The sequence below is a fragment of the Neophocaena asiaeorientalis genome, unplaced genomic scaffold (genome assembly GCF_003031525.2).
Source record: "Neophocaena asiaeorientalis asiaeorientalis breed wild unplaced genomic scaffold, Neophocaena_asiaeorientalis_V1.1 scaffold14, whole genome shotgun sequence".
Lineage (NCBI taxonomy): Eukaryota > Metazoa > Chordata > Mammalia > Artiodactyla > Phocoenidae > Neophocaena > Neophocaena asiaeorientalis.
Genome location: NW_020175192.1, coordinates 4,025,860 through 4,051,793, shown reverse-complemented (window position 1 = coordinate 4,051,793; position 25,934 = coordinate 4,025,860). Strand labels below are relative to the sequence as shown.

The 25,934-nt window shown below is 34.7% G+C and overlaps 1 protein-coding gene across 1 annotated transcript in view; it reads left to right on the top strand.

The window, feature by feature from the left end:
• Positions 1-25,934, top strand: part of ADAM18 (ADAM metallopeptidase domain 18) — a 90,989-nt gene that overhangs the window by 18,775 nt on the left and 46,280 nt on the right. The window contains exons 5-12 of the mRNA XM_024764959.1: positions 746-801; positions 3,100-3,178; positions 3,535-3,611; positions 4,643-4,820; positions 7,014-7,079; positions 11,034-11,105; positions 11,310-11,476; positions 12,241-12,322. Of these exons, the coding sequence (XP_024620727.1) occupies positions 746-801; positions 3,100-3,178; positions 3,535-3,611; positions 4,643-4,820; positions 7,014-7,079; positions 11,034-11,105; positions 11,310-11,476; positions 12,241-12,322 (777 nt within the window). The remainder of the gene's footprint in view (positions 1-745; positions 802-3,099; positions 3,179-3,534; positions 3,612-4,642; positions 4,821-7,013; positions 7,080-11,033; positions 11,106-11,309; positions 11,477-12,240; positions 12,323-25,934) is intronic.

Here is a 25,934-nt window from a genome sequence, read left to right as displayed (position 1 = left end):
AATAGGATATGGCCAAGTGGATGGACGTACCTCTGTTGATCACATTGTGTTAAATGGCAAAGGGTGGATTTCAAGCCTACGTTGTTCTATTCTATAAAATTCAATTTAGCTAGACACTTTCTCACCCTCCTGATGATCTTACAAAAGCAATCTGCTTTACTGTGTACTGTGTACGCTTCCTGTTCCTGGAATCACGTCAAGGTAATGAGGACCATTATAACTTAGTCCCTGTAGTTTCAGAGCTCATAGTCCTGGAGCTGCAGCGTTCCTCGCTAGCTTCATTCTCTCAGGTCTGTTTTCCTCCTAGTTTATATGTGAAGCATTGCAAAGTGGCTGTAGTGTTTGTTAGTATGTATATATGTATTTATAAACTTGCTGTTGTTTCATTATATTTGGTGTAGAATGTAAGCCTATAGTCATGCCTCATTCATTTTGGCTAAGGATGAATATATTTTTTTCTAAATATAAACAATTAAAATCTAGTATTAATAAATAGTAAAATTATATTTTTTCAAAATATCGTTTTCATTTATTCTTTTCAAAAGCCATCCCTACAGTAAATTTATCACCCTCATCCTGAATTTATTAGAAAATTTTAGATTTTTACTATTTAGAACAATAAATTCTGAAGAATATATTCTTTTTTAAAATAGATTGGGTGAGTCTTTTTCAACTTGAGTGAAAAATACTCTTTTACTTTACATATTTCTGATTTACTAAATCGTCTTTATTTGCTTTATTTTAGGTGACTTATAGCATTACAATTGATAAAAAACCATACACTCTGCATCTCAGGAAACAGTAAGATATGATTTTCCCTTAAAGCTGAGAATTTACTTTTTTAAAAATGTTTTTGTACACTATTTAAATTCAAGAATGCAGTGAAATGTAGGCTGTTTAATTAGTCAATTTTTCAGTTTAGGATTCATTAGGTCTTGAATATGAAGTCTATGAGAACTTTGCATTTGTATATTCCAGCTTGTTATTTTCAAATTAAGAAATAAGTTACGTATAAATAAGAGTATAAAGCCATTGAACCCAAGAACTGCAAGCTGTGTATCAAGTATATCCGATGTGAAATCAAACATGTGTACATATCATGTGGTTATTGGTGGAAAATTTAACTAGTGGCATACTTTGTATGGAGGTATTAATTATATATGTATTTATTTTTAACAACTTTATTTGGTAAATTATATATATATATAAAATCATAAAACTCTGAAATGTATAATTTAATGATTTTAATATCGTATTACAATTATCAACCATAAATTCAGTTTTAGAACATTTCATTCCCCACCTAAGACCCATATTTAATCCCTGTCATCCGCCACTACTCCAGGCAACAAGCAATCTATTTCCTGTCTCTTAATTTGTGTTTTCTCAACATTTTATATAAGTGGACTCAAACAGCCTCTTCTCTGCCTTTATCTTTGAAAATATATATTTATCACAACTGCATTTTGTCTGCCTGCATCTTTGTAGTTGAACAAGCCTGGAGAAAATCGTCCTCACTTAATTCATGACTATTCTCTTGTAATTCATGATCGTTAAACTCATGTTGGTCTTTAATGTCGCTACCATGCCCTTAAAAGTGTTTTTTGATAAGATCATCCAAGATCCTCATGTTTCTAAATGCCGGTTATTTTTTACTCTTCATTTTTCTTGACCAATCGGCCGCATTTTGTGTAGCTGAGCAGTGTCTCCAACATATAATAGTTTCTTCATTTGGCTTCCAGGGAACCGCAGGATCCCGTGTTTAACTCTTACCACTGCGCTCACTCTTTCTCAGATTTTGTTTTGTTTGTTTGTTTTCTAGATTCCTCCTCATCTCTTCAGTCTTAGAGTTCTCCATGGTGCTATTCTTAAATCTTGTTTGTTTGTTTTTTCCCCTAGCTATACTCAATCACCCAGTTATTTCATCTACTCCTATGGATTTAATACCATTTATGTATTGATTACTCCCAAACTTGTATCTCTACTTTTTCCTCTCCATATTCATTTATTTGACTACTTATTTGATAACCAAGAGGTTATGAGAATTCTCATATTTAATGTGTCTAAAATGTACTTCTGATGCTTTAACAAAATTTGCCTTTCCCACAATTATCTCAGTAAATGGCACCTCTACTCTTCCAGTTTCTCAGAACAAAAATGTTAGGGTCATTCCTGACATCTATTTTTTCTTTTGTTTTCCCCCCACATCCAATGGATTATTAAATCCCATGCGATCTGCCTTCAAAATGCATCCAGAATGGGACCTCCACCACTGCTGCAATCCTAGCTCAAGCCACCGTCATGTCTTGCCTGGGTGACTGTAATAACCTAGCTGATCTCTCTGTTTCTGCTTATTTGTCCTACAGATGGTTCTCAACACAGCATTCAGTCTGATTCTATTAAAATGCTGGTCTGACCCGTCCTCAATCTGCTCAGACTCTTCCAGTGGCTTCTCATCTCGGTGACACCATCTCTTACTGTGGGCTCTTGTTTTCACACTTCACCACAGGCACTGCCCCCAGATGTTCTTTGTAAACACAAAACATATCTCTGCCTCAGGGTCTTTGCATTTTCTCCTTGCTTTGGCCGGAATAACATTTCTGTGCAAATCCAAGTGGCTTGTTTTCAGGTCTTTACTTATCAGTTCAGTGAGCCTTTCCATGCCATCCTGTCTACATTTGCAACCAACCTCCTGCCACCCTGGGCCTTATTTATCATCACCTAATGTACTAGCGTATGTGTCTCTCACTGGCCGTGAAGACCCGTGGTTTTCTCTTTTGTTTACTGTTGTATCCCAGTGCCTCGAAGAGGATCTGTCAGAGCATTGACACTCAGTAAATCTTGTTGAATGGAGGCACAGGCAGGCACACACATGAATATCTGATATGGAGGATTCAAAATCTATTCCAGTGTTAAGAAATCCTAAACTCTCTGAGTCAATAGTTCTATGAATTTACACTGTTATGGCATGCTAAAATTACTCTAGTTAAGGAATATTATTATATGAATCATATATTTCACTGTTATTTTTATTATTTTAATGATTATGTTCATAATAAATTCATGATTCAATCAGTTTTTTATTTTTGTTCTTCTTAGCTCATTCGTATCCCAGAACTTTTTGGTTTATACATACAACGAAACTGGATCTTTGCATTCTGAGTCTTCATATTTTAAGGTAAGACCCAGGTGTCTTAGACATTTATTATCACACGTTTCCTTATTGAAGTGGACATATTATTACCACTGGGATATGTTTGTTCCATGTTGGCCGTTTCATACAATTTTATTCCACATTCCATGTATGATAGAGATGAAATCCAGACCTAGAGAACACTCATGGGCACCTAGGTGGTACAAAGTAAAGAGAGTTGTCAAATACTTATTTTCCTTGAAAATCAACTTTAGTAAATCTGTATGATACACAGTCTTATTATTTTCAACTGTTTTAATGTTTTGAATATTTATAATGTTTGCCAATACACTTTTATGCATAAATAATGTATTGATTTGCCACTCTGTACTGTTTTTCAGATGCATTGCCATTACCAAGGATACGTTGCAGATTTTCCAAATTCAGTCGTGACACTCAGCATCTGTTCTGGACTCAGGTAATAGCATTTTAGAGGCTATTTATACATGAAAACTTAGGATATACTTTAAAATGAAACTTAGTGGCCGCAAAACACAAATCTGGGATATTTAAGGAGAATTCAAATCTGAACGTTTTCTTCATGATGGCCTTACTTTTATTAATAATATTAATAAGTGGACCTTAGTCATGCCAATTGAAATGAAATCACTCAAGGGAATCCTGACTGGAGATATTTTCAAGATATTGAGCAGAAAGAGATAGATGCAGTAAAACAGAACAAACACCCCCCACCCGAATCCTTTAGAACATCTCCCTAGATGTTATTGTTGTATTATCTATCAGTTATCTGGAACAGTTATGGAAAATGACATTAATTAGTTGCTTAACTAAGCACATATTGTATGCTCTCAGTGTAGGTGTACTTGGTATCAGATGTAAAATGACTAATTGAGAAGGTACCTCAGAGGTAAAAGGGCAGGGATAAGTGATTTTCGTCATTGATAGTGGCAGGAAGAAGGTGGTGAGTTTATCAGATGAAGACAGGTCCAGAGCAGAGCAAAAATCTCTTCCTAACTTCCTTTTGCTTTTGGTTGCCTGATTTCCAGAATTTGCTCATATCAACTCAGAAAACTGACATCCTCTGAATGTGGTTTTCCTGCATATTAATCTTTTTAGATCTCCACTCTATATATCCATTTTCTCTTATTCTAACCCCTGTAAGAATAGGAACTTTTTATTCTTGGAATTCTCAACAAATGTCTTGGTTCCCAGCAAATACTTGGCCTTAATTAATACATCTTGAATGAATGAGACTACTATACAGAAAATACAAAATACTTTTCAGTATATTTAGTTTTTTAATACATGAGAAAAACTGACTCAGATGTGGTTACTCAGTTACTAATGGTAGCTGAAAAAAGGCAGGGAAAGAGAGTGGGTTTAACACATGTACCTCATTATGGTTTCTCATTTCTTACAACACTTTGGGTTATAGGTCTGATGGGATCATAGGCAGGATTTTTATATCACTGCTTTCTAAATATTCAGGGGATTTCTTCAGTTTGAAAATATCAGCTATGGAATTGAGCCATTGGAATCTTCAGCAAGGTTCGAGCACATAATTTATCAAGTGAAAAATGACAATCCAGATATGCCAATGTTAGCAGAAAATTACAGCAATATTTGGCAGAAAGACCAGCCCTATAAAATCCAATTAAACTCACAGGTAACTGAGACAATTTGGATGTTATGACGCACTATAAAATTACTTCTGTAGAATTGTGTTAATCATGAAAAGGAACTACTTAGCTGTTGAGTAGTAATATAAAATTTGGTATCTTTTTTCTACAGCAGTAAATGAAACATCCATATTCCATCTAAAATACATGGAAATATGCAATAATGTGTGTCAAGCTTATTGTTGTATGATGTATAATGTAATATTTCTTGTTTTCCATTTTTATTCCAACAAAAGTGCATATTATTGAATAAAATTTAGGAATATAGGAAGAATAGTTACCACTACCCTGGTAAAATTACTTTTAATATTTTGCCCTATAGCTTTACGTACTACTGGGACATATCTTTCTAGAATACTTAATCATTTGTATATTATTAAACTCTTAATTTACTTGTTGGCTGAATATAGAATTATTTCTTTCATCACTTTGAATATTTCAGTTCCCCGTCTTTTGGACTCCATGGTCTCTGATGAAGAATCAAAAATTATTCATCTTATTGAGGATTCCTTGTACATGATGAGTCCCTTCTTTGTTGATTCTTTCAAGAGCCTCTGTCTTTGCCTTATGACAGTTTTCTTATGATGTACCTTTGAGGGGATCCCTTTGAGTTTATCCTACTTGGAGTTCATTAAGCTTCTTGGATGTTTAAATTCATGTTTTTTTCATCAAATTTGGGAACTTTTTGGCCATTAGTTCTTTGAAGATCCTTTCTGCCCTTTTATCTATCCCCTCACTTTCTGTTACTCCCACTATATGCATGTTGGTGTGCTTGAAAGTGCCCTACAGGAACAGAACAGGTTCTGTTCATTTTTCTCCATTCTTTTATCTTTCTCTTCCTCTAACTGTATAATCTCATCTGACTTTAAAGAGGTACAACAAGGGAAATCTTTGTGGTGATAAAATAGTTTTGTATCTTGATTGCAGTGCTGGTTATATAAACATACACATGACAATATGATGTAGAGATATACCCATACACACTGTTCCAGGTCAATATCCTGGTTTTGAAAACATACTATGGTTTTGTAACATGTAACCACTGGGGGAAACTGAGTGAATAATATATGAGATACAGTGAGCTATTTTGGCAATATTCTATGATTCAATACTTATTTTTTTTAAATGAACACAAAGTTTTACAAAAGGAAATAAAGATAACCTATTAAAAACAAATGAATTTTGAAGTTCATTTTACTGAAAGTGACATCTGACATTATGGTGAATAGTATTATAAGTTGTTTTAAAACACAGGTATCAAAGTTACATTTTTTATTTATTATTTTGAAAATAAGAATATAAATTTGGAAAGGCAAATAGGATAAAAAACAATGCTGTTATTAAAATATGAAACCTACCGTGCAGAAACATACTCGACATTGGTTATGGTACACACATAATTTATAATTATACTCAGTCAAGCTGCAGTGCAGAAGACATGGTTGTCAACATTGACTTATATTTTTATACAGGCACAGTAAGGGTAACCAAAATACAGAATACCTTTAAACTGAATGTTGACCACAAAGGAAAAAAGTCAGCATCTCAGTATATACATATATAAGATGCAGGCGTAGTTTGCTTCCCTATGGAAATATAAACCTAGGCTCTACTGTCAAGTCCAGTTTGTTTGTTTGCCTGTTTATTTATAGTAAGCTAAGATATTTTATGACAGACCCAATCTTTGTATCCTCCTTACTGTTCGATTTAGTTACCAATGCACTTGGGTCAAGGAAGAAATTTTGGTTTCTTTAAAATATCTGTGTGTGAAATGGTATCTCAATGTGTTAGAAATATAGCTCATGTAGAAATTACCATTAGAGTACTAAATGACGATGTAGTAAATTGTTGATTCATAGCTGACTGACTTGGCACAATCAAGGATTATTATCTCATATCAAGTGGGGCATGCAGCCTATGCTCTGGAGCTACAGAGCTATTCACTTTCTCTTACGCAGTATTCATAGTGAGTACCTAGACTCCCACCTTACTCTATCAGGCTCCCTGGGATTCCCTTAAACCTGGAATCTGTTTTCAAGTAAATTCTCTGATTTACAATTAATTTATACTGTTAAGTCCTCTTGAGGGTCTTATATACATCCTCTTTGCTTCCTTTACATGTCACTCTCTGTGCTTAACAAATTCAAAACATGTTAACATTTGATAAATTCTCCTTTCAGGAAAAAACTCTTTCAGAACTATTACCCCAGTATCTAGAAATGCACATTATAGTGGAAAAAGCTTTGGTAAGTCAAACTCTCCCCTCCTTCCCTCACTCTCTCTTTTCTTTCTTTCTTTCTTTCTTTGCTTAATGTTTTATTGCTATCACCTAGAGAACATCAGCTGAAATGTTAAAACTTTTCTGAGTATTAACTTTATGAAACCAATTTATGGAAATGTTTAATATTGTTAGCTGTCTTACAGGTTTCTAAATTAATATTTCTAATGATCATGGAAAGGTAGCTACACTTTTTGCTAAATGTTGATAGAAAAATTAAAACACGGAATTGCCAATTTGGGGTAATTTACCTTTGAGACTCCAGACATTTTTAATTAATTAATTAATTAATTGAATTTTTTAAAAAAAGAGATTTCCCTTTTTATTTTTTAAAATTAATTAATTAATTAATTAATTTATTTATGGCTGTGTTGGGTCTTCGTTGCTGTCCGTGGGCTTCTCATTGCAGTGGCTTCTCTGGTTGCAGAGCACAGACTCTAGGCACACGGGCTTCAGTAGCTGTGGCTCGGAGGCTCTAGAGCTCAGGTTCAGTAGTTGTGGCACACGGGCTTAGTTGCTCCGCGGCACGTGGGATCTTCCCGGACCAGGGCTCGAACCTGTGTTCCTTGCATTGGCAGGCGGATTCTTAACCACTGCTCCACCAGGGAAGCCCTGTTTTATTTATCTATTTATTTATTTTTTTTTTATTGAAGTATAGTTGATTTACAATGTTGGGCCAATCTCTGCTGTACAGCAAATCCACTCAGTTATACACATACAGACATTCTTTTTTTCTTATTGTTTTCCATTCTGGTTTATTACAGGATATTGAATATAGTTCCCTGTGTTATACAGGACCTTGATGTCTATCTCTCTTCTTTCTTTAAACATAATTAAAAATTTCCTTAACTTCAAAGACGTAATGGAATTTTCTAATTATTTTCAAATATAAATATTTAATTCTAAGTGTGACTTAGATACGATTAGAACCCCAAACTAGCCTAGGGTGCCCAGTGTTGTCTGCCTGCGTCCTCATCCCCAGATTAGGCCAGGGTCTCTTTGGCCACACCTCCTAACTGCCTTGCCCTCTCTTTAACCAGCTGTAGCCTCTCTGGTCACAGTGTTTTCTTTGAACGTATCAGATATTTACCATCTGACCAATTCAGTTAATATTTTTCCATCTTTTTTTGAGGCATAATTGATAAATATGATTGTATATAATTAAATTGTACAATGTGAAGGTTTGATGTACATGTACATTGTGGATTGATTACCAAGATCTAGATAATTAACACATTCATCACCTCACATAGTTAACTCTTTTTTCTGTGTGTGTGTGTGGGGGGGGGTGAGAACACTAAAGATCTGCTTTCAACTTTCAAGTATACAATACCATGTTATTCTTATAACTGAAAGGTTGTACCCTTTGACCTACATTTCTCCATTTCCGCCTCTGGAAACCAAAATTCTCTTCTCTGTTTCTATGAAATTGGACTTTTTGTTTTAGATTCTACATATAAGTGATACCATACAGTTCCTGTCTTTCTCTGGCTGGCTTGTTTCAGTTAGCACGATGCCTTCCAGGTTTCTCATGCAGGACATTCAAATGGGAGAATGTCCTTCTCTTTAATGACTAATATTCCATTTCACATATATACCACTTTTTCTTTTGTACAGCAAATCCACTCAGTTATACACATACAGACATTCTTTTTTTCTTATTGTTTTCCATTCTGGTTTATTACAGGATATTGAATATAGTTCCCTGTGTTATACAGGACCTTGATGTCTATCTCTCTTCTTTCTTTAAACATAATTAAAAATTTCCTTAACTTCAAAGACGTAATGGAATTTTCTAATTATTTTCAAATATAAATATTTAATTCTAAGTGTGACTTAGATACGATTAGAACCCCAAACTAGCCTAGGGTGCCCAGTGTTGTCTGCCTGCGTCCTCATCCCCAGATTAGGCCAGGGTCTCTTTGGCCACACCTCCTAACTGCCTTGCCCTCTCTTTAACCAGCTGTAGCCTCTCTGGTCACAGTGTTTTCTTTGAACGTATCAGATATTTACCATCTGACCAATTCAGTTAATATTTTTCCATCTTTTTTTGAGGCATAATTGATAAATATGATTGTATATAATTAAATTGTACAATGTGAAGGTTTGATGTACATGTACATTGTGGATTGATTACCAAGATCTAGATAATTAACACATTCATCACCTCACATAGTTAACTCTTTTTTCTGTGTGTGTGTGTGGGGGGGGGTGAGAACACTAAAGATCTGCTTTCAACTTTCAAGTATACAATACCATGTTATTCTTATAACTGAAAGGTTGTACCCTTTGACCTACATTTCTCCATTTCCGCCTCTGGAAACCAAAATTCTCTTCTCTGTTTCTATGAAATTGGACTTTTTGTTTTAGATTCTACATATAAGTGATACCATACAGTTCCTGTCTTTCTCTGGCTGGCTTGTTTCAGTTAGCACGATGCCTTCCAGGTTTCTCATGCAGGACATTCAAATGGGAGAATGTCCTTCTCTTTAATGACTAATATTCCATTTCACATATATACCACTTTTTCTTTGTTCGTTCACCTGTTGATGGGCACGTAGGTTGTTTTCGTACCTAGGCTACTGTGAATAATGTTTCAGTTGTGAATGATGTTTCAGTAAACATGGGAATGCAGATATCTCTATGAGATACTGATTTCATTTCCTTAGGATGTATACTGAGGATTGGGATTGTCAGGTCATATGGTAGTTCCTTTTTTAATTTTTTAAGGAACCGTTATACTGTTTTCCACAGTGTATGTACCAATTTACATTCCCACCAACAGTGCACAAGCGTTCCCTTTCTTGACATCCTCACCAGCATTTGTTAGCTCTTGTTTTTTCGATGATAGCCATTCTGACAGGTGTGAGGTGATATCTCACTGTGGATTCGATTTGCATTTCCCTGAGGATTAGTAATGTTGAATACCTTTTAGTGTACCTGTTGGCCACTTGTGTGTCTTCTTTGGAAGAATGTCCACTTGGTAGACATAATATCTCTTGAGTATCTACCTAAGAGTGAAATTGTTATATCATCGGGTTAGCGTATATTACTTTTAGAGGATATTGCTAATCTCCAAAAGTGACTATAACAATTTGTTCTTCCATATTCTCACAAGTAATTGGTATTGATAGTCTTTTTTAAATTGTTGCCATTCTGGTGTATGAATACTGAGAACATATTGTGGTTTTTATTAGCATTTACTTGATGACTGAAATGCAGCACAGTGAATAGGGGCAGTGTTCTATAACTCTGAATGGGATATAATCTATGAAAATCTTGAATCACTATACTGTACACCTGAAACTAATAAGATTGTAAATCGACTATACTTTAGTTCTAAAAAATGTATTTATGAGTTTCAGAGGAAAAATTCTTTTTTTCCTTTACCCTATTTCATCTTGTTCTTTATCAAACATTTTTGAATCATTCATTCCACATAATCTTCACTTTACATCATTACAATTTCTGTGTTTTTTCCTAAAGATTTATTTGAGCATTTTGATTTTTTTTAATGCTTATGTATTTGCTTCTTCTTTAATTACTAAGCATACAATGGGAAATACTGTGGTTGATTCCCTCTGTGTTACAGAAAATGTCTACCTCAAGAAATCCCTTTATAATACAGAGGGATCTGTGAAGTTATTTTAGTACTTCTTGAGGATTTCAATTGTTTCTGCTGGACAATGTCTTTAACATATATAACAAGTGAGAATCTATGTTGAATGCCCAAGTATGATTTTTTTCTTTTTGTTGTTTGTTTTCATTTATTGTAAATATTATCATCTTTATGTTAGTATGCTTTAAATTGTCTGACAGATCCTATGGTTTTCTTGCCTGGTATCACCAAGATATATTTGCCATAAAAAAAAAATTGCTGTCACTCACATTTTTTAAAGAATCATAAAAATTTCTTTTTCAGCACGATTATATGGGATCAGAAACGATGGCTGTAATGCAGAAAATTATTCAGCTTATTGGCCTTGTCAACACAGTAAGTTTTAACTTCTTTACATTTACAATTTTATAAAAAGTCATTGAAAACCTTTCCATTATATCATGACAAATTAATGACTTAAAGCCCTTTATTTGGTTTAATATCCAAAGTAATCAAGTAAACTTTTTCTTTATTTTTTGTACTGCTTTGATGTAATGATTTATGTTATTTGAATAAATATACTGTAAATCTTATTTTTAGATGTTTAGTCAGTTCAAATTGACTGTGATACTATCCTCCTTGGAATTGTGGTCAGATAAAAACCAAATTTCTACTAATGGGGATGCTGATGATTTATTACAAAGATTTTTGACATGGAAACAGGACTATCTTATCCTACGGCCCCATGACGTAACATTCTTACTTATGTAAGCACAATGTTCTACATTAATAAAGAGATATACATAAATAATTCCATTAATTTTATAATTTAATGCCTTTATTGTGTTCTTCAGCTTTCTGTAGGCCCCTTGGAAAATGTTAAAGAAAACATAGCTGTTGCCATTGAGGTGATAGTGTGGTTGGAAATATAATAAAAATAAAATAACCTGAATCACTTATATGACAAAATATTTTGGAGTATAATTTATGCAAAAAAGTCTGTCTTTCATGAACTTTTATGATATCAACTATACTATAGAATACATACAAGCCTCAGCTTACTAATGATGTAAAATTGACACTATTCAGTTAACATTACCTCGTTATGTGAATACATTTCGTGTCTACTGTTTGATAAAGAAAGATTTGAGTGTTTTGGTTACATTTAATTTTTAAAAATGCTTATCTTTAGAACAGGCAAGATTTCTTTTCTACAGATTAAAAATCCCTTTCGTTTTAACTTTTAGTGACCAAAACAGTGAATGCTGAATAAGGGAAACTGAGGAGAATTTGAGATAAATAAAATTGTATCAAGTCAAAGAGTTAGTTTAGGAAAGAAAACTGGCATTAAAGTGAATTACAGTTTTCAATGATTTGAGCACCTTGTATAATATATTAGATATTATTCAGATAAAAAATTGTATGTTTGACAAATTATTTTAAATTCTATGGGAGATTTAACTTAATAAGTAAGCTAGTAAATTGTTCTGAGTAACCATGCTAATAAAAAAGCCATACTGTAATGATGTAGTTACAGGAAACAGCCTAAATATGTGGGAGCAACATTTCCTGGCACAATATGCAATAAAAGCTGTGACGCAGGTATTGCTATGGTATGTAATTTGTATCCTTCTTTACTGTTTTTTTTTTAACTTTATATTGTATTTTAAAAGTATTATTTTACATAGTTAAGTAAACTTGATTTTTTTTCTCTGTATCTCTATCATTATTTTGTTGGGACACCATTATTTTAATCTCAGAAAGTTGTTTTAATCATAAACTTCAAACATAGGGAAATATGCTGGGTATTTCACCAGCTAGGTATAATGGATACTAACTTTGCATCAGATTTTTAGAGGACATAAAACCTTAGAGAAAAGTTAAAGCTTCCTGTTATGTCTCCTTCAAATTCAAGAAATAACAAAAGTCATGATTTCATACGTGCCATTTTTTGCATACTTCATACTATCGTTACAAATATATGTATCCATTAGCTATATATTATTGTTCAGCATTTTTCTTTATGTATCATTTCAGAACTATTTTGAATAGCTTGTTAAAAGATGTATACATGTTGAAACATATAACTCTACTACTATTATTTTTTCTTGCAAAATTTTTATCAAGTAACACACATATTATGAATAAAAATCATTTTACAAGACGTACTGAAAACAACTAAATCAGTCCTTTGCATAGTCTATACTCCTTGAATCCTCTTTCCCCTTTTTTTGTCAACCTCTCCCTCCTGGCATACAACTTAATGTCTATTTCCTTTCAAATTAAAGTTTTATTGAAGTACATCATATATAGAGAACATTACACAAGTCATAAGTGTATAGCACAATTAATTTTGGCCAAGTCAATACATAGGTATAAACATCCCAGAGATCAAGAAATAAAATCTTATCAACACTTCAGAAGAATCATGCTTCCTCTCACTTTCTACGCATACCGAAGAAAACCACTATCCTGACACTTAATCACTGGTTAATTTGATCTTTCTTTGAGCTGTCTGTAAATGATATAATAGAGTGTGTGTTCTTGTGTGTGTCTGCCACATATTTGCTCAAAATTACGTCTGATAGTTATTCATGTTTGTATGTGTAGGAATAGTTTGTTCATTCTTTTACTCAATATTTCTAAATAATATGCCCATTAAATTTCTTGAGTATTCAAATTTAGGCATTATCTATTGACTTCTTATGTTGAAGTCAGAATTTAACATCCTAATAGCTCATCATTTCTACATTCTGCCTCTTCTATTCTTCCTCTCTATAATTATACAGATTATTAGAATTGTGTTTAATTCTCTGATGAGGCAAATAATGAACTGAGATTGTCGCCTTTATTGCATAACTTTTGGTTCTTCCCAAATTAGTAGTTACATCATACTGTTTTTGTCCAAATTCTTTAATTAAGTTATAAATTGCCTCCACTTTCCTACATGATTCAGAAATTCCTTTTTTTTTTTTTTAACTCTATAGATGTATCTTTTTTTTTTAAACCAATCTACGTTGGACTTTTTCCATAGCTGTTTAAGAATCTTCTGTCTTGTCTCCTTTGGAAAATGTGTATTCTTTCCTGGCTTGCTTACTCATTTTGGTTAGAATACACACTCCTATAATTTACTGAAAAAGTAGGTGGGTAGTAACTTGTTTGGGAGTTGCGTCATTGAAAATGTAGCAATTTTAGGGCTTCCCTGGTGGCGCAGTGGTTGAGAGTCCGCCTGCCTATTCAGGGGACGTGGGTTCGTGCCCCGGTCCGGGAAGATCCCATGAGCCGCGGAGCGGCTGGGCCCGTGGGCCATGGCCGCTGGGCCTGCGCGTCACAGCAGTGAGAGGCCCGCATATAGCAAAAAAAAAAAAAAAGAAAGAAAGAAAGAAAGAAAGAAAATGTAGCTATTTTAAAAGATTGGTTAATTGTGGTTTTGAAATAATTGCACCTTGAAATTTTAAACGTCCTCTCCTTTTACTTTCTCTTTAGAAATTTAACACCATTCTTAGTCTCACTTATTTGTACGTGGTCTGCTTGTTTTCTCTGCAGAAACATTTAAGATCTTTTTATCATTGCGAGGTATCTTTTATCATCCAATATGCTTGTTATATTGATGCCCTTTCAATCTGGATACTAATTTACGTCTGACCTGAGAAATTTTATTATATCAATATTATTTATTTGCTAATCTTTTTCTTTCCCTTTCCTCTCTGGAACTTGGTTAATTATATATGAGAGCATTTTGATTCATCATCTATTTTTTTCCTCTTATTTAAATTGTTTCTTTTATTTCTACATCCTCTAATATTTCTTAATACTTATATTGTGGATCAGTCCCTCACTAGGTGCTCTCAGATCCATTTTCTGCTTATTACCTGCTCTGATTACATCATAAGAACAATATATTCCCTGGACTTCTTTGGCTTCTGGCATTTGGGTATGTTCAGCAAGTGTGGATGATTGGAGAGAGGAAGGGAAGTGTCATAGTGTCTTTACATTCTGGCCCTGCCTGGAGCAGTGCCCCAGAACCATTGCTTCCTGGTCGTGTGAAACATCCCCTCCCTCTGTGCTTTTTCCTCCTGCTTATCAGCACTTGTTTATGAATTCTAATGACAGTTCCTCATTCATACATCCAACCAGTCTTGGCGTTGGTAGCAACATTCTGCTTTTCTAGTCTCAGAGTCGCCTCATCATCCTCTGTTGCTTCAACAATAATTTGTTTGTTACCTGTTACTCATTTGCTTTTATTAAATTCTTCTTGGATCCTGTGGTGGCTTTAAAATAATCTCTTTTTTTCTTGTAACTACTAGGCAAATATGGCTGAGAATCACACCCCAAATTAATTGTTCATGTTGCAGAATTAAAAATGCAAGGTGGCACCAGATCTGTTATTTTATAATTAGCGTATTAATTGGAAAGGAGTGAGACTTTAGATTTGGGATGGTAACATTGGATGAACCAAGCAAGATGAATCTGATAATTCTAAAACCCCAAATCTGTCTAAGGATTTTTCTGTAGTAGCTGATCCTCATCTGCCTGGTGAGGTGAGCCTTCTAGCTTCTCTTGCTTAGAGATCCTCTAATGACATTATTTGAGTTGGATGCCTTATAATGATACAGTCACTTCAAGTTCTATCTTAAGGATTAGCAAACTGTAAGTAAAGGGCCAGATAGTAAATGTTTTCAGCTTTGCAGGCCATGTGATCCGTGCAAGAGTCAGTGTAGACAGGTACAGATTAATGAGCAAGACCATGTTTCATTAAAGCTTAATGTATCACTACTAAAACTTGAGTCTCATATAATTTTCATTTGCCACCAAATAGTGTTCTTCTTTTGATTTTTTTCAACTATTTAAAAGACTTAAAAAACATTCCTACTTGCAGACTTTACCAAAACAGGTCACAAGTCAGACCTGGTCTCTGGACCATAGTTTACTGACCCCTGCTCTATTCCCGTCAGCCCTTATGTTCACTGATTAAAAATAAAAGTTGGGAGGGCTTCCCTGGAAGGCAACAGTTTATAAACCAAAGAAATGGGGAACAATCGAAGGAATAGATATTAATGGTTCTAAACAAAGAAGAACAGAATTATATTTGATTCATACTAAATTTATTAATATAGGTGAAAGTACTTGAGATTTTGGATTTGAGGTACCAGCTCAAACATTTGGGATTGGTTTTAATCATTTTATTGATTGACTGACATGTGTGATCAGTGGTCATCTATTTGCTGTGAACTTGGTGTAATGAAGAGAAAGGAATTCATTGTCTTATAAACATGGAGCTATTGGAATATATTTATGATGTCCATCAAACTCACCCAACTTTTATCTATGCTTCCTGTGGTGACTACCCTCTGTAGGCTGGGAAAGACAGTTAGTTATATGAGCTGTTTGATAGACTGGAATTCTCTGTGTAGATAATTAGTTCATCTGAGAATAGAGATAATTTTATTTATTTCATTTCAACATGCATGCTTTTTCTTTTTCTTGACTTATTCCACCAGGTAGAATCCCCATTATGTTGTTGAGTAGAAATGGTAAGAGTCCTAATCCTTGCTTTCTTCCCAATCTTTGAGGAAGTGCATTGTCTTTCACCATTTTGTACAATGTTAGTCATAGGTTTTTTGGTAGATGTCCTTTATCAGGTTATGGAAGCTCCTTTTGATTCCCACGTGCTTAGTGTTTTTTATTTGTTTGTTCTTCCAGAAATTGATGTTAAATTTTGTCAAATGCCTTTTTCTACATTTATTGAGTCACATATGATTTTTATTCTTTAGTCTGTTAATATGGTGAGTATATTATTGACCGATTTTCAGTTGTTGAACCTGCTTTGCATTCCTGCATTGTCTTTTTTTAATTTATTGTTGCCTTTTGAGTTGGTAACATTTTAAGAAAATTTGCCTTTAAGTTGATGAGTTACATTGAAATTTAGTTATCTTTTCTGATATTGACTATTTCTGGATTTGATATCAGGGTAATAATGACTACATAAAATGAGTTATATTTTCTCCATTTCTGTTTTTCTGAAGACTTTGCTTAGAGCAGAAATAAATTAAATAGAGGGTAGAAAAACAATAGAAAATTTTGACAAATCTAGTTGATTTTTTTAAAAGACAAACACAATTGACAAACCCTTATCTAAACTAAGCAAAAAAAAAAAGACTCAAATGCTCAAATGGATGAAATCAGAAATGAAAGAGGAGGCATTACAATGGATGTCTGATAAATAAAAAGGATAATAAAGGAGTATTAGGAATGATTTTATGCCTACAAATCAGATGACCTGGAAGAAATGGATAAATTCCTGGAGACATACAACCTAACAATACTGAATCAAGAAGAAACAGAAAGACTGAACGGTCCAATAACAAATAAGGGGTTGAATTAGTATAGTAATCCAAAACCTCCTAATAAAGAAAAGTCCAGGACAAGCTTCATTGGATATTTCTATCAAGAATTCAAGGAAGAATTTATACCATTCCTTCTGAAAATCTTGCAAAAATAAATGAAGGAACACTTCCAAACCCATTTTATGGGACCAGCATCACCGTGACACCAAAGCCAAAGATGCCACAGGAAAAAAAAAACTACGACCAATATCCCTGGTAAACATAACTGCAAAAATCCTCCACAAAATAGTAGCAAACCAAAGTTAGCATATTAAAAGTATTATACACTATGACCAAGAGGGATTTATTCCTGGGATGCAACATATGTTTAACATAGGTTCAACATATGCAAAGCATTCAATGTGATACACCATGACAACAAAATTATAGAGAAAATTCACATGATCATCTCGATAGAATCAGAAAAAGCATTTGACAGATTTTAACATCCATTCATGATGAAACCTCTCAACAAATTTCCAAAAGTAGAAGAAAATTACTTCAATCCAATGAAGGACATGTATGAAGAGCCCACAGGGAACATCATAATTAATGGGGAAAAACTGAAGGCTTTCCATCTAAGATCTGGTACAAGGCAGGGATACCAGCTCTCACCACTTCTATTCAACATGGTACTGGAGGTCCTAGCCAGAGCAATTAGACAAAAAAACCCCCAACAAACAAACAAAACAGAGAGAGAGAAAGAAAGAAAGAAAAAAAAAGAAAGAAAAGACATCCAAATTGGAAAAGAAGTAAAATTATCTATGTTTGTAAATGACATGCTCATATGTGTGAAAGTCCTAAATATTAAACAACAATAACAAAACTCTTAAAACTAATAAACAAATTCAGTAAACTTGCAGAAACAAATCAATATACAAAAATGAGGCATGTTGGGCTTCCCTGGTGGCGCAGTGGTTGAGAGTCCACCTGCCGATGCAGGGGACACGGGTTCGTGCCCCGGTCCGGGAAGATCCCACATGCCGCGGGGCGGCTGGGCCCGTGAGCCATGGCTGCTGAGCCTGCGCGTCCGGAGCCTGTGCTCTGCAATGGGAGAGGCCACAGCGGTGAGAGGCCCACGTACCATAAAAAAAAAAAAAGAGTCATGTTTTTATACGCAATGAACTATCTGAAAAAGGAAATTAATAAACCAATCTCATTCACAATAGCATCAAGAGCAATCAAATACTTAGGAATAACTTTAACCAGAGAGGTGAAAAGTTCTAAAACACAAATGAAAGAAATTAAAGAAGACACAGATAAATGAAAAGACATCCATATCCACTGATTGGAAGAATTGATACTGTTAAAATGTCCATATTATCCCAAGTGAGCTGCAAATTCAGTGAATCCTTATCAAAACCTCAATGGCATTATCTACAGAAATAGAAAACAACAGTCCTAAAATTCATGTGTAATCACAAAAGACTCGGGACAGCCAAAGAAATCTTGAGCAAGAAGAACAAAGCTGGAGGCATCACATTTTCTGATTTCAAAATATGTTACAAAGCTTAAGTAATCCAAGCAGTATAGTACTGGTATAAAAACAGCTGTATAGACAAATGGGACAGAATGAAGGGCTCAGAAATAAATTCATGCTGGAGATTGGGGCAGGATTAGAGGAAGTGAAAATGCCACAGAGCTTTCCTACTATTTTTAAGTTGTCTATAAAAAAAAATCTTAATAAATATTTTAACCTAATATTCCAGTAGTGTTTTAAAATACAAGTTATAAATTCTCAAGTTGCCTTTTTCTAGTTTCAGCATTCACTTGATTGCTGTAAATCTTTTACTATTTTCTAGAGTTCTGACAAATTCGATGCTGACGATTTTTTCCTCAAATTTTCAGTATTTTTGTGGAGCAGCAGGTAGGTCCTTGGAGCTACCTACTTGGCCCTTTTCACTGATATATACTGCTTTATACATTTTATTTGGTTTCCTACTTTGAATTATACCTTGCTGATTGCTGCATATTTATGTGCATGTGTGTGCGTGTGTGTGTGTTATTTTTCCTATCCTAGGACACAGTCAAGTTACTTAGAAAGAGTTTGGTCCTGTCCAAACATTCTTTCAAATATTCTCAGGTGGCAGCAGGAGGCATTTCATACAGAGTGAATTTGTTCCAGACTAATCAGGAGACAGTAGACTTCTAAGTCCCTCTATCCAAAGCCCCATGAATTATGAATGTTTCTATTCTGGCTGGTGTGCCCAGCAATTATTCCCAGTTCTGTGTGATTTCCAGGAATTATTTCATCTGCTCTCTTTGGGTTCTCTTTTTCCCAGCCTTGAGTGATTGACTTAACTTTTCCCAGAGTGTTAAATTGTGCTACTTCATGTCATGGGTACAAACCTTGCAATCACTGAAGTCCATAAACACCTTGCTTTAAGCTACATATGTTACAAAACTCACAAGATGTATATCATGCTGCAGTTGAGTAGTTTATAGGTATTGTAGTATGATAGTATTTTTCATGTCTTCTAAACAATATCCAGTTGTCTAGTGCTTCTCTCAGTTGTGAGAGTTGTTGAAGTCTCCAACTAAATTATGTATGTGTGTATTTATTCTCTCAGTTGTATTCATTTTAGCTCCATATATTTTGCAGCTCTTATGTTTGGTACCCAAACATTTAAGATTATTATATTTTATTGGCAAATCAAACCTTTTATTATATAATATCCTTTGTCCATGATAATTTTTGCTCTGAAGTTAACTTCACCTGTTATTAATGTAGCCTTTCCAACTTTCTTGTGATAAATGTTCACATACTAAATCTTTTTTCTTAACTACTTTCATCTTTATATCTTATGTGAGTTTCTTGTAAACGGCATATAGCTGGAACGTGGTTTTTCCTACATTTTGCAAATCTGTGGCTTTTAATCAGTATGTTTAGACAGTTTGCATTGAATCTAACTGTTGATATGTTTGTATTTCAGTCTGTCAACTTAGTATATGTTTTCTGTTTTATCTTTTTGTTTTTTGTGGTCCTCCGTTGGCATTTCCAGTTTTTATTTGGGATACTAGAACAATTTTTAGTATTCTATTTTGATTTATTCATCATAGACATAAGCAAATGTGACCCATCAGCCAAATCTGGCCTACCACATATATTGTAAATAAAGTTCTATAGGAACACAGCTATATCCATTCATTTACCTAATGCCTATGACTACTTTCCTGATAAAACATCAGAATTATAGTTGTGACAGGCACTATATAGTACACAAATATGTCCTGTCTCTTTACAGAAACGATCAATCTCTGATTTTTAGTGTTTTTCAATATTTCTCTTTGTAAAGCATTTTTCATGTTTTCTGTAGTATGATTACACACACACGATCACATACACACAAGTTTGTGTACCAGCATTTTACCATTTCAAGTAGAATATAGAAATGTTAACACCATATTTTAGGTCCCAAATCATGTATATAATCATAAAACAGGGAATTTTATGATATAACTTGCTGAAATGTTACTTTTCAGTACATTGAGAAGTATATCACACTAAATTATAATTTTTGTTTTTAACCCTGAAACATAATTTTTTTTAAAAAGTCAAATGAAGAAGAATAGTCTATTATATCTTCGCATATAAATATCCCTTCTGTCCCTCTTTCTTCACTACAGATGTTACAGCTCTGAAGCAGGGCTTTTGGAACATAGTCTCTGAATTTCCCTTCATTTTAGAATGTGTTCACTTCTTCTTTATTCTTCAAGGATATTTTTGCAGGATAAAAATCATTTTCAGCACTTTGAAAATATTGTCCTACATCCTCTGTCCCACATTATTCCTGATGAGAAATCCTCTGTCATAGTAATCATTGTTCCTGAATAAGCAATATGTTGTTTTCCTTCGGTTGATTTCAAGGCATTTAAAATTTTTCTCTAGCCATGTAATTATGATCTGTCTGGCCATGGACTACTTTGAGTTTATTGTCAGAAGTTTTGTGAATCTATTAAATATGTAGATTTGTGTCTTTTGCCAAATTTGGGAGATTTTCAGCCTTTTTTCCTTCAAGTATTTTTCAGCTATGCACTTTTTCTCCTCTTCTGGGCCGCTAACGATGTTAATGTTAGATTTTTTTGTTATTGTCCCACTGCTCCTGTATTTCTGTTAATTTTTTAAAAAAACTATTTTCTCTCCGTTTTCAGATTGGATAATTTATACTAATCAATGTTTTTTTATATATAAATTTATTTATTTATTTTTGCCTGCGTTGGCTCTTCGCTGTTGCACGCGGGCTTTCTCTAGTTGCGGCGAGCGGGGGCTACTCTTTGTTGTGGTGCACGGACTTCTCATTGCAGTGGCTTCTCTTGTTGCAGACCACGGGCTCTAGACGTGTGGGCTTCAGTAGTTGTGTCACACAGGCTTCACTAGTTGTGGCTCGTGGGCTCTAGAGTACAGGCTCAGTAGTGGTGGTGCACGGGCTTAGTTGCTCCGCGGCATGTGGGATGCAGGGCTTTTGGAACATAGTCTCTGAATTTCCCTTCATTTTAGAATGTGTTCACTTCTTCTTTATTCTTCAAGGATATTTTTGCAGGATAAAAATCATTTTCAGCACTTTGAAAATATTGTCCTACATCCTCTGTCCCACATTATTCCTGATGAGAAATCCTCTGTCATAGTAATCATTGTTCCTGAATAAGCAATATGTTGTTTTCCTTCGGTTGATTTCAAGGCATTTAAAATTTTTCTCTAGCCATGTAATTATGATCTGTCTGGCCATGGACTACTTTGAGTTTATTGTCAGAAGTTTTGTGAATCTATTAAATATGTAGATTTGTGTCTTTTGCCAAATTTGGGAGATTTTCAGCCTTTTTTCCTTCAAGTATTTTTCAGCTATGCACTTTTTCTCCTCTTCTGGGCCGCTAACGATGTTAATGTTAGATTTTTTTGTTATTGTCCCACTGCTCCTGTATTTCTGTTAATTTTTTAAAAAAACTATTTTCTCTCCGTTTTCAGATTGGATAATTTATACTAATCAATGTTTTTTTATATATAAATTTATTTATTTATTTTTGCCTGCGTTGGCTCTTCGCTGTTGCACGCGGGCTTTCTCTAGTTGCGGCGAGCGGGGGCTACTCTTTGTTGTGGTGCACGGACTTCTCATTGCAGTGGCTTCTCTTGTTGCAGACCACGGGCTCTAGACGTGTGGGCTTCAGTAGTTGTGTCACACAGGCTTCACTAGTTGTGGCTCGTGGGCTCTAGAGTACAGGCTCAGTAGTGGTGGTGCACGGGCTTAGTTGCTCCGCGGCATGTGGGATCTTCCTGGACCAGGGCTCAAACCTGTGTCCCCTGCACTGGGAGGCGGATTCTCAACCACTGCACCACCAGGGAAGCCCCTAATCAATCTTTAAATTTACTGATTCTCCCTTTTGACACCTCCATTTTGTTACTAAGTTCATTTATTGAGGTTTTATTTATTTTTTTATTATTGTATTTTTCTGTTCTGAAACTTTCATTTGGTTCTTTTTATATTATCTATTTCTTTGATGAGATTTTCTGTTTTTTAATTTCTTTTAACAGTTTTTGTAATAGCTTGTTGGAGCATTTTTATGGTAGTTACTTTAAAATCCTTGTTGCAGAATGCATTGTATGAACCATCTTGGTTTTGCTCTCTGTTGATGGTCTTTTCTGATTACAGTGGAGATATTCCTGGTTCTTGGTATGATGAGTAATTTTGGACTGTATTCAGGATATTTCTGAGAATTATGTCAGGAGACACTGATTTCTCTTTAAATCTTCCATTTCAGAAGACAGTTTATTTTCTAAAATACACATCCTGGATCAGTTTTATGGGCCATTGTTCACACCCCAATTCAGTTTTCATGGCCTTTTCAATGATATTCTTTGTTACCTTGAACATTGTAACGTTCATAGGGAGTCTGGATTCTGCTGCTTTTCTCTGATGAGGGTTGATTTTGTGTTTGCTTGTTTTGTCACACAGTGCTCTTGGTTAAATTTAGAACAGCAGCTCTTCATCATGAACAACAGCTCTAGCCTCAGCTGAGATCTTCAGTTGTGTTGAGGCTGTTCCATGGACGAGTGTCTCAAAAATCAGCCAGAAATGTGGCGGTCAGAATTTGGAGGGTCTTCTTTCTGAAGCTTTCTGCTTGTGTATTTCACAGTCATCATCCTGCTCGTATTCACAATTTATATTTTCCAGGCCAGAAATAGTAAACATTTTTTCCATGAGTTCCCTGTGAACCCATATGCCATGTCTATTACACCTGGCCTGAGTCTAAACGTCACAAAAACTGTCTCTTTCTAGAGTTAGTTTCCTTTGAGCATGGACTCCTGACCAATGCTGCAAGCTTCTGTTAATGCCCGGCAGGCTCCAATTTCTTCATGACCTGAAGTATCTATTAGATTCTATACTATAGATTCCAAGTCTCTACTGAAACTGTCCAATATTCATTTTTCTTCTCTATGTTTTTCCTGTATTTGTGTGCACACACGTGTACAACACACCACAGCTCTTCCTGCCCCCCTCCCCCAGCTTTACTGAGGTATAATTGACAAATAAAATACTAATATAATTAAAGTGTACAGTGTGATAATTTGATGTAAGTTATTTGTGATTCTCAAAATTAATTAATATATCCATCACCTCACATAGTTTACCTTTTTTATTTATGAGAGTACTTTTGATCCACTCTCTTCACAAATTTCAAGTATATAATACAGTATTAGTAACTATAGTCGCCATGCTGTACATTAGATCCTCAGGACTCATTCATCCATCTTATAACTGACAGTTTGTAACCTTTTGCCAACTTCTTCCCATTTCCCTAATTCCCCAGCTCCTAGGGACCACCATTCTCTCTGTTTTTGTGAGGTCAGTGGTTTTCATCTTTTTTTTTTGTTTTAGATTCCACATGTAAGTGATCCCATACAGTATTTGTCTTTCTCCGTCAGCACCTTTTAATCGCCTTCATGAATTTCATCCATCTCACCAGCAGTCCCCACCTCTGCTAACCAGTTTGTTCTCTGTATCTGTGAGTCTGTTTCCGTTTCGTTTTCTGTTCGTTTGTTTTAGATCCCACATATGAAATCATGGGGTGTTTGTCATTCTCTGTCTGACTTAGTTCACTCCGCATAATGCCCTCAAGGTCATCTATGTTGTCACAAATGTCAGGACTTCCTTCTTTTCTATAACTGACTAACATTCCACTGTATACCTACCACGTTTTCGTTACCCATTCATTCACTGGTGAACATGCAGGTTCTTTCCAAGCCTGGGCTATTGAGAATAATGCTGCCGTGAACATGGGAGTTCAGAAAGGGGTCTCGTTTTCTTTGCGTATATGCCCAGAAGTGGCACTGCTGGCTCATATGATATGATATGTTTTCAATTTTTTGACGACTGCATACTATTCTCCACAATGACTCTATCAGCTTACATTTCCACCAACAGTGCACCAGGGCTGCCTTTTCTCCATGTCCTCATTCATTATCTCTTTTTGATATTACCTATCCTATCCCATAGAAGGTGATATCTCACTGCGGTTTTGATTTGTATCTCTCTGACGAATAGTGATGTTGAGCATTTTTCATATACTTGATGGCCATTCATATGTATTATTTGGGGGAAAAAAGTGTCTGTTCAGGCCCTTTGTCCATGTCTTAATTGAGTTATTTGGGGCTTTTTGGCTGTTGAGTTCTATGAGCTCCTTATATATTTTTTAAATCACCTCATCAGGTATACGGTTTGCAAGTATTTTCTCCATTTCCATAGGTTGCTTTTTCATTTTGTTGATTGTTTCCTTTGCTGTGTAGACATATTTTCGTTTGATGTTGTCCCACTTGTTTATTTCTGCTTTTGTTGCCTATGCTTTTGATGTGAAATCCAATAAAATCATTTCCAGGACCAATATCAAACAGCTTTTGCCATATGTTTTCTTCTAAAACTTTTACAGTTTCAGGTCTTATGTTTAAGTCTTTAATCCATTTCAAGTAAATTTTTGTAAGTGGTATACGACAAGTTTCCAATTTCATTCTTTTGCACCTCATAGCTCTTTTGAATCTGAGGATCTTTACTGATGTCATCTTTTTTATTCCTGTTATTAATTTTTGTGTGTAATCTACCTTCTCTTCCTGCACAGTATAATTAAGGGCTTATTTTATTCTGTAGCATGGCTTTATACGGGAGATTTGTTTTCAACTCTATAAATATGAAAGTATAAGACTGTTTCTCCTTTCTCTGTGTTGGCATTAAAAGTCCAGCTTCTGGTTCCTACATCTTGCCCTAAAACCTGGTGGTCAGCCAGATATCATCTCTCATGTTCTGATTTGTCTTTAGCCTCCTTTCAAATTCTGACACTGGGATTTTCCCTTTTTTTCAAGAGAGGGTACCTACTAAGTCATTTTTCCATGTTGCTAGATAATATTCTATGTTTTCATTCACACACGTGCACATACATACACACAATATTTTTTCTTTTAGGTATTAATTCAGTTTTACTCACTATGTATTTTTATTGATGTAGAAAAATTGGAGAAGTTCTAAGAATTTTTCTTGTAATGATTAAAAATATGAGAAAAGTATCACAGTTTATTTATCCAGGTTAAATCATATGAAATGCCACTCTGCACTACCACCAATCTTTTTTTTGGTAACATCTCACTTCAAATTTCTTTACCATGGCCTTGCCTATATCTCGAACTTCCGTTCTGTCATTCCTTCACTTCACTCATTATACTACAGCCTTTGAACAGGTTCCCATACAAGCTCCCTAACGCTATTAATGAGGCTGGGTCATTTTCCAAACTTTCTATCTTGGCCTAAACATCAATTCCACAAACAGATTTTCCTAAGTATCTTATCTGTATCTTATA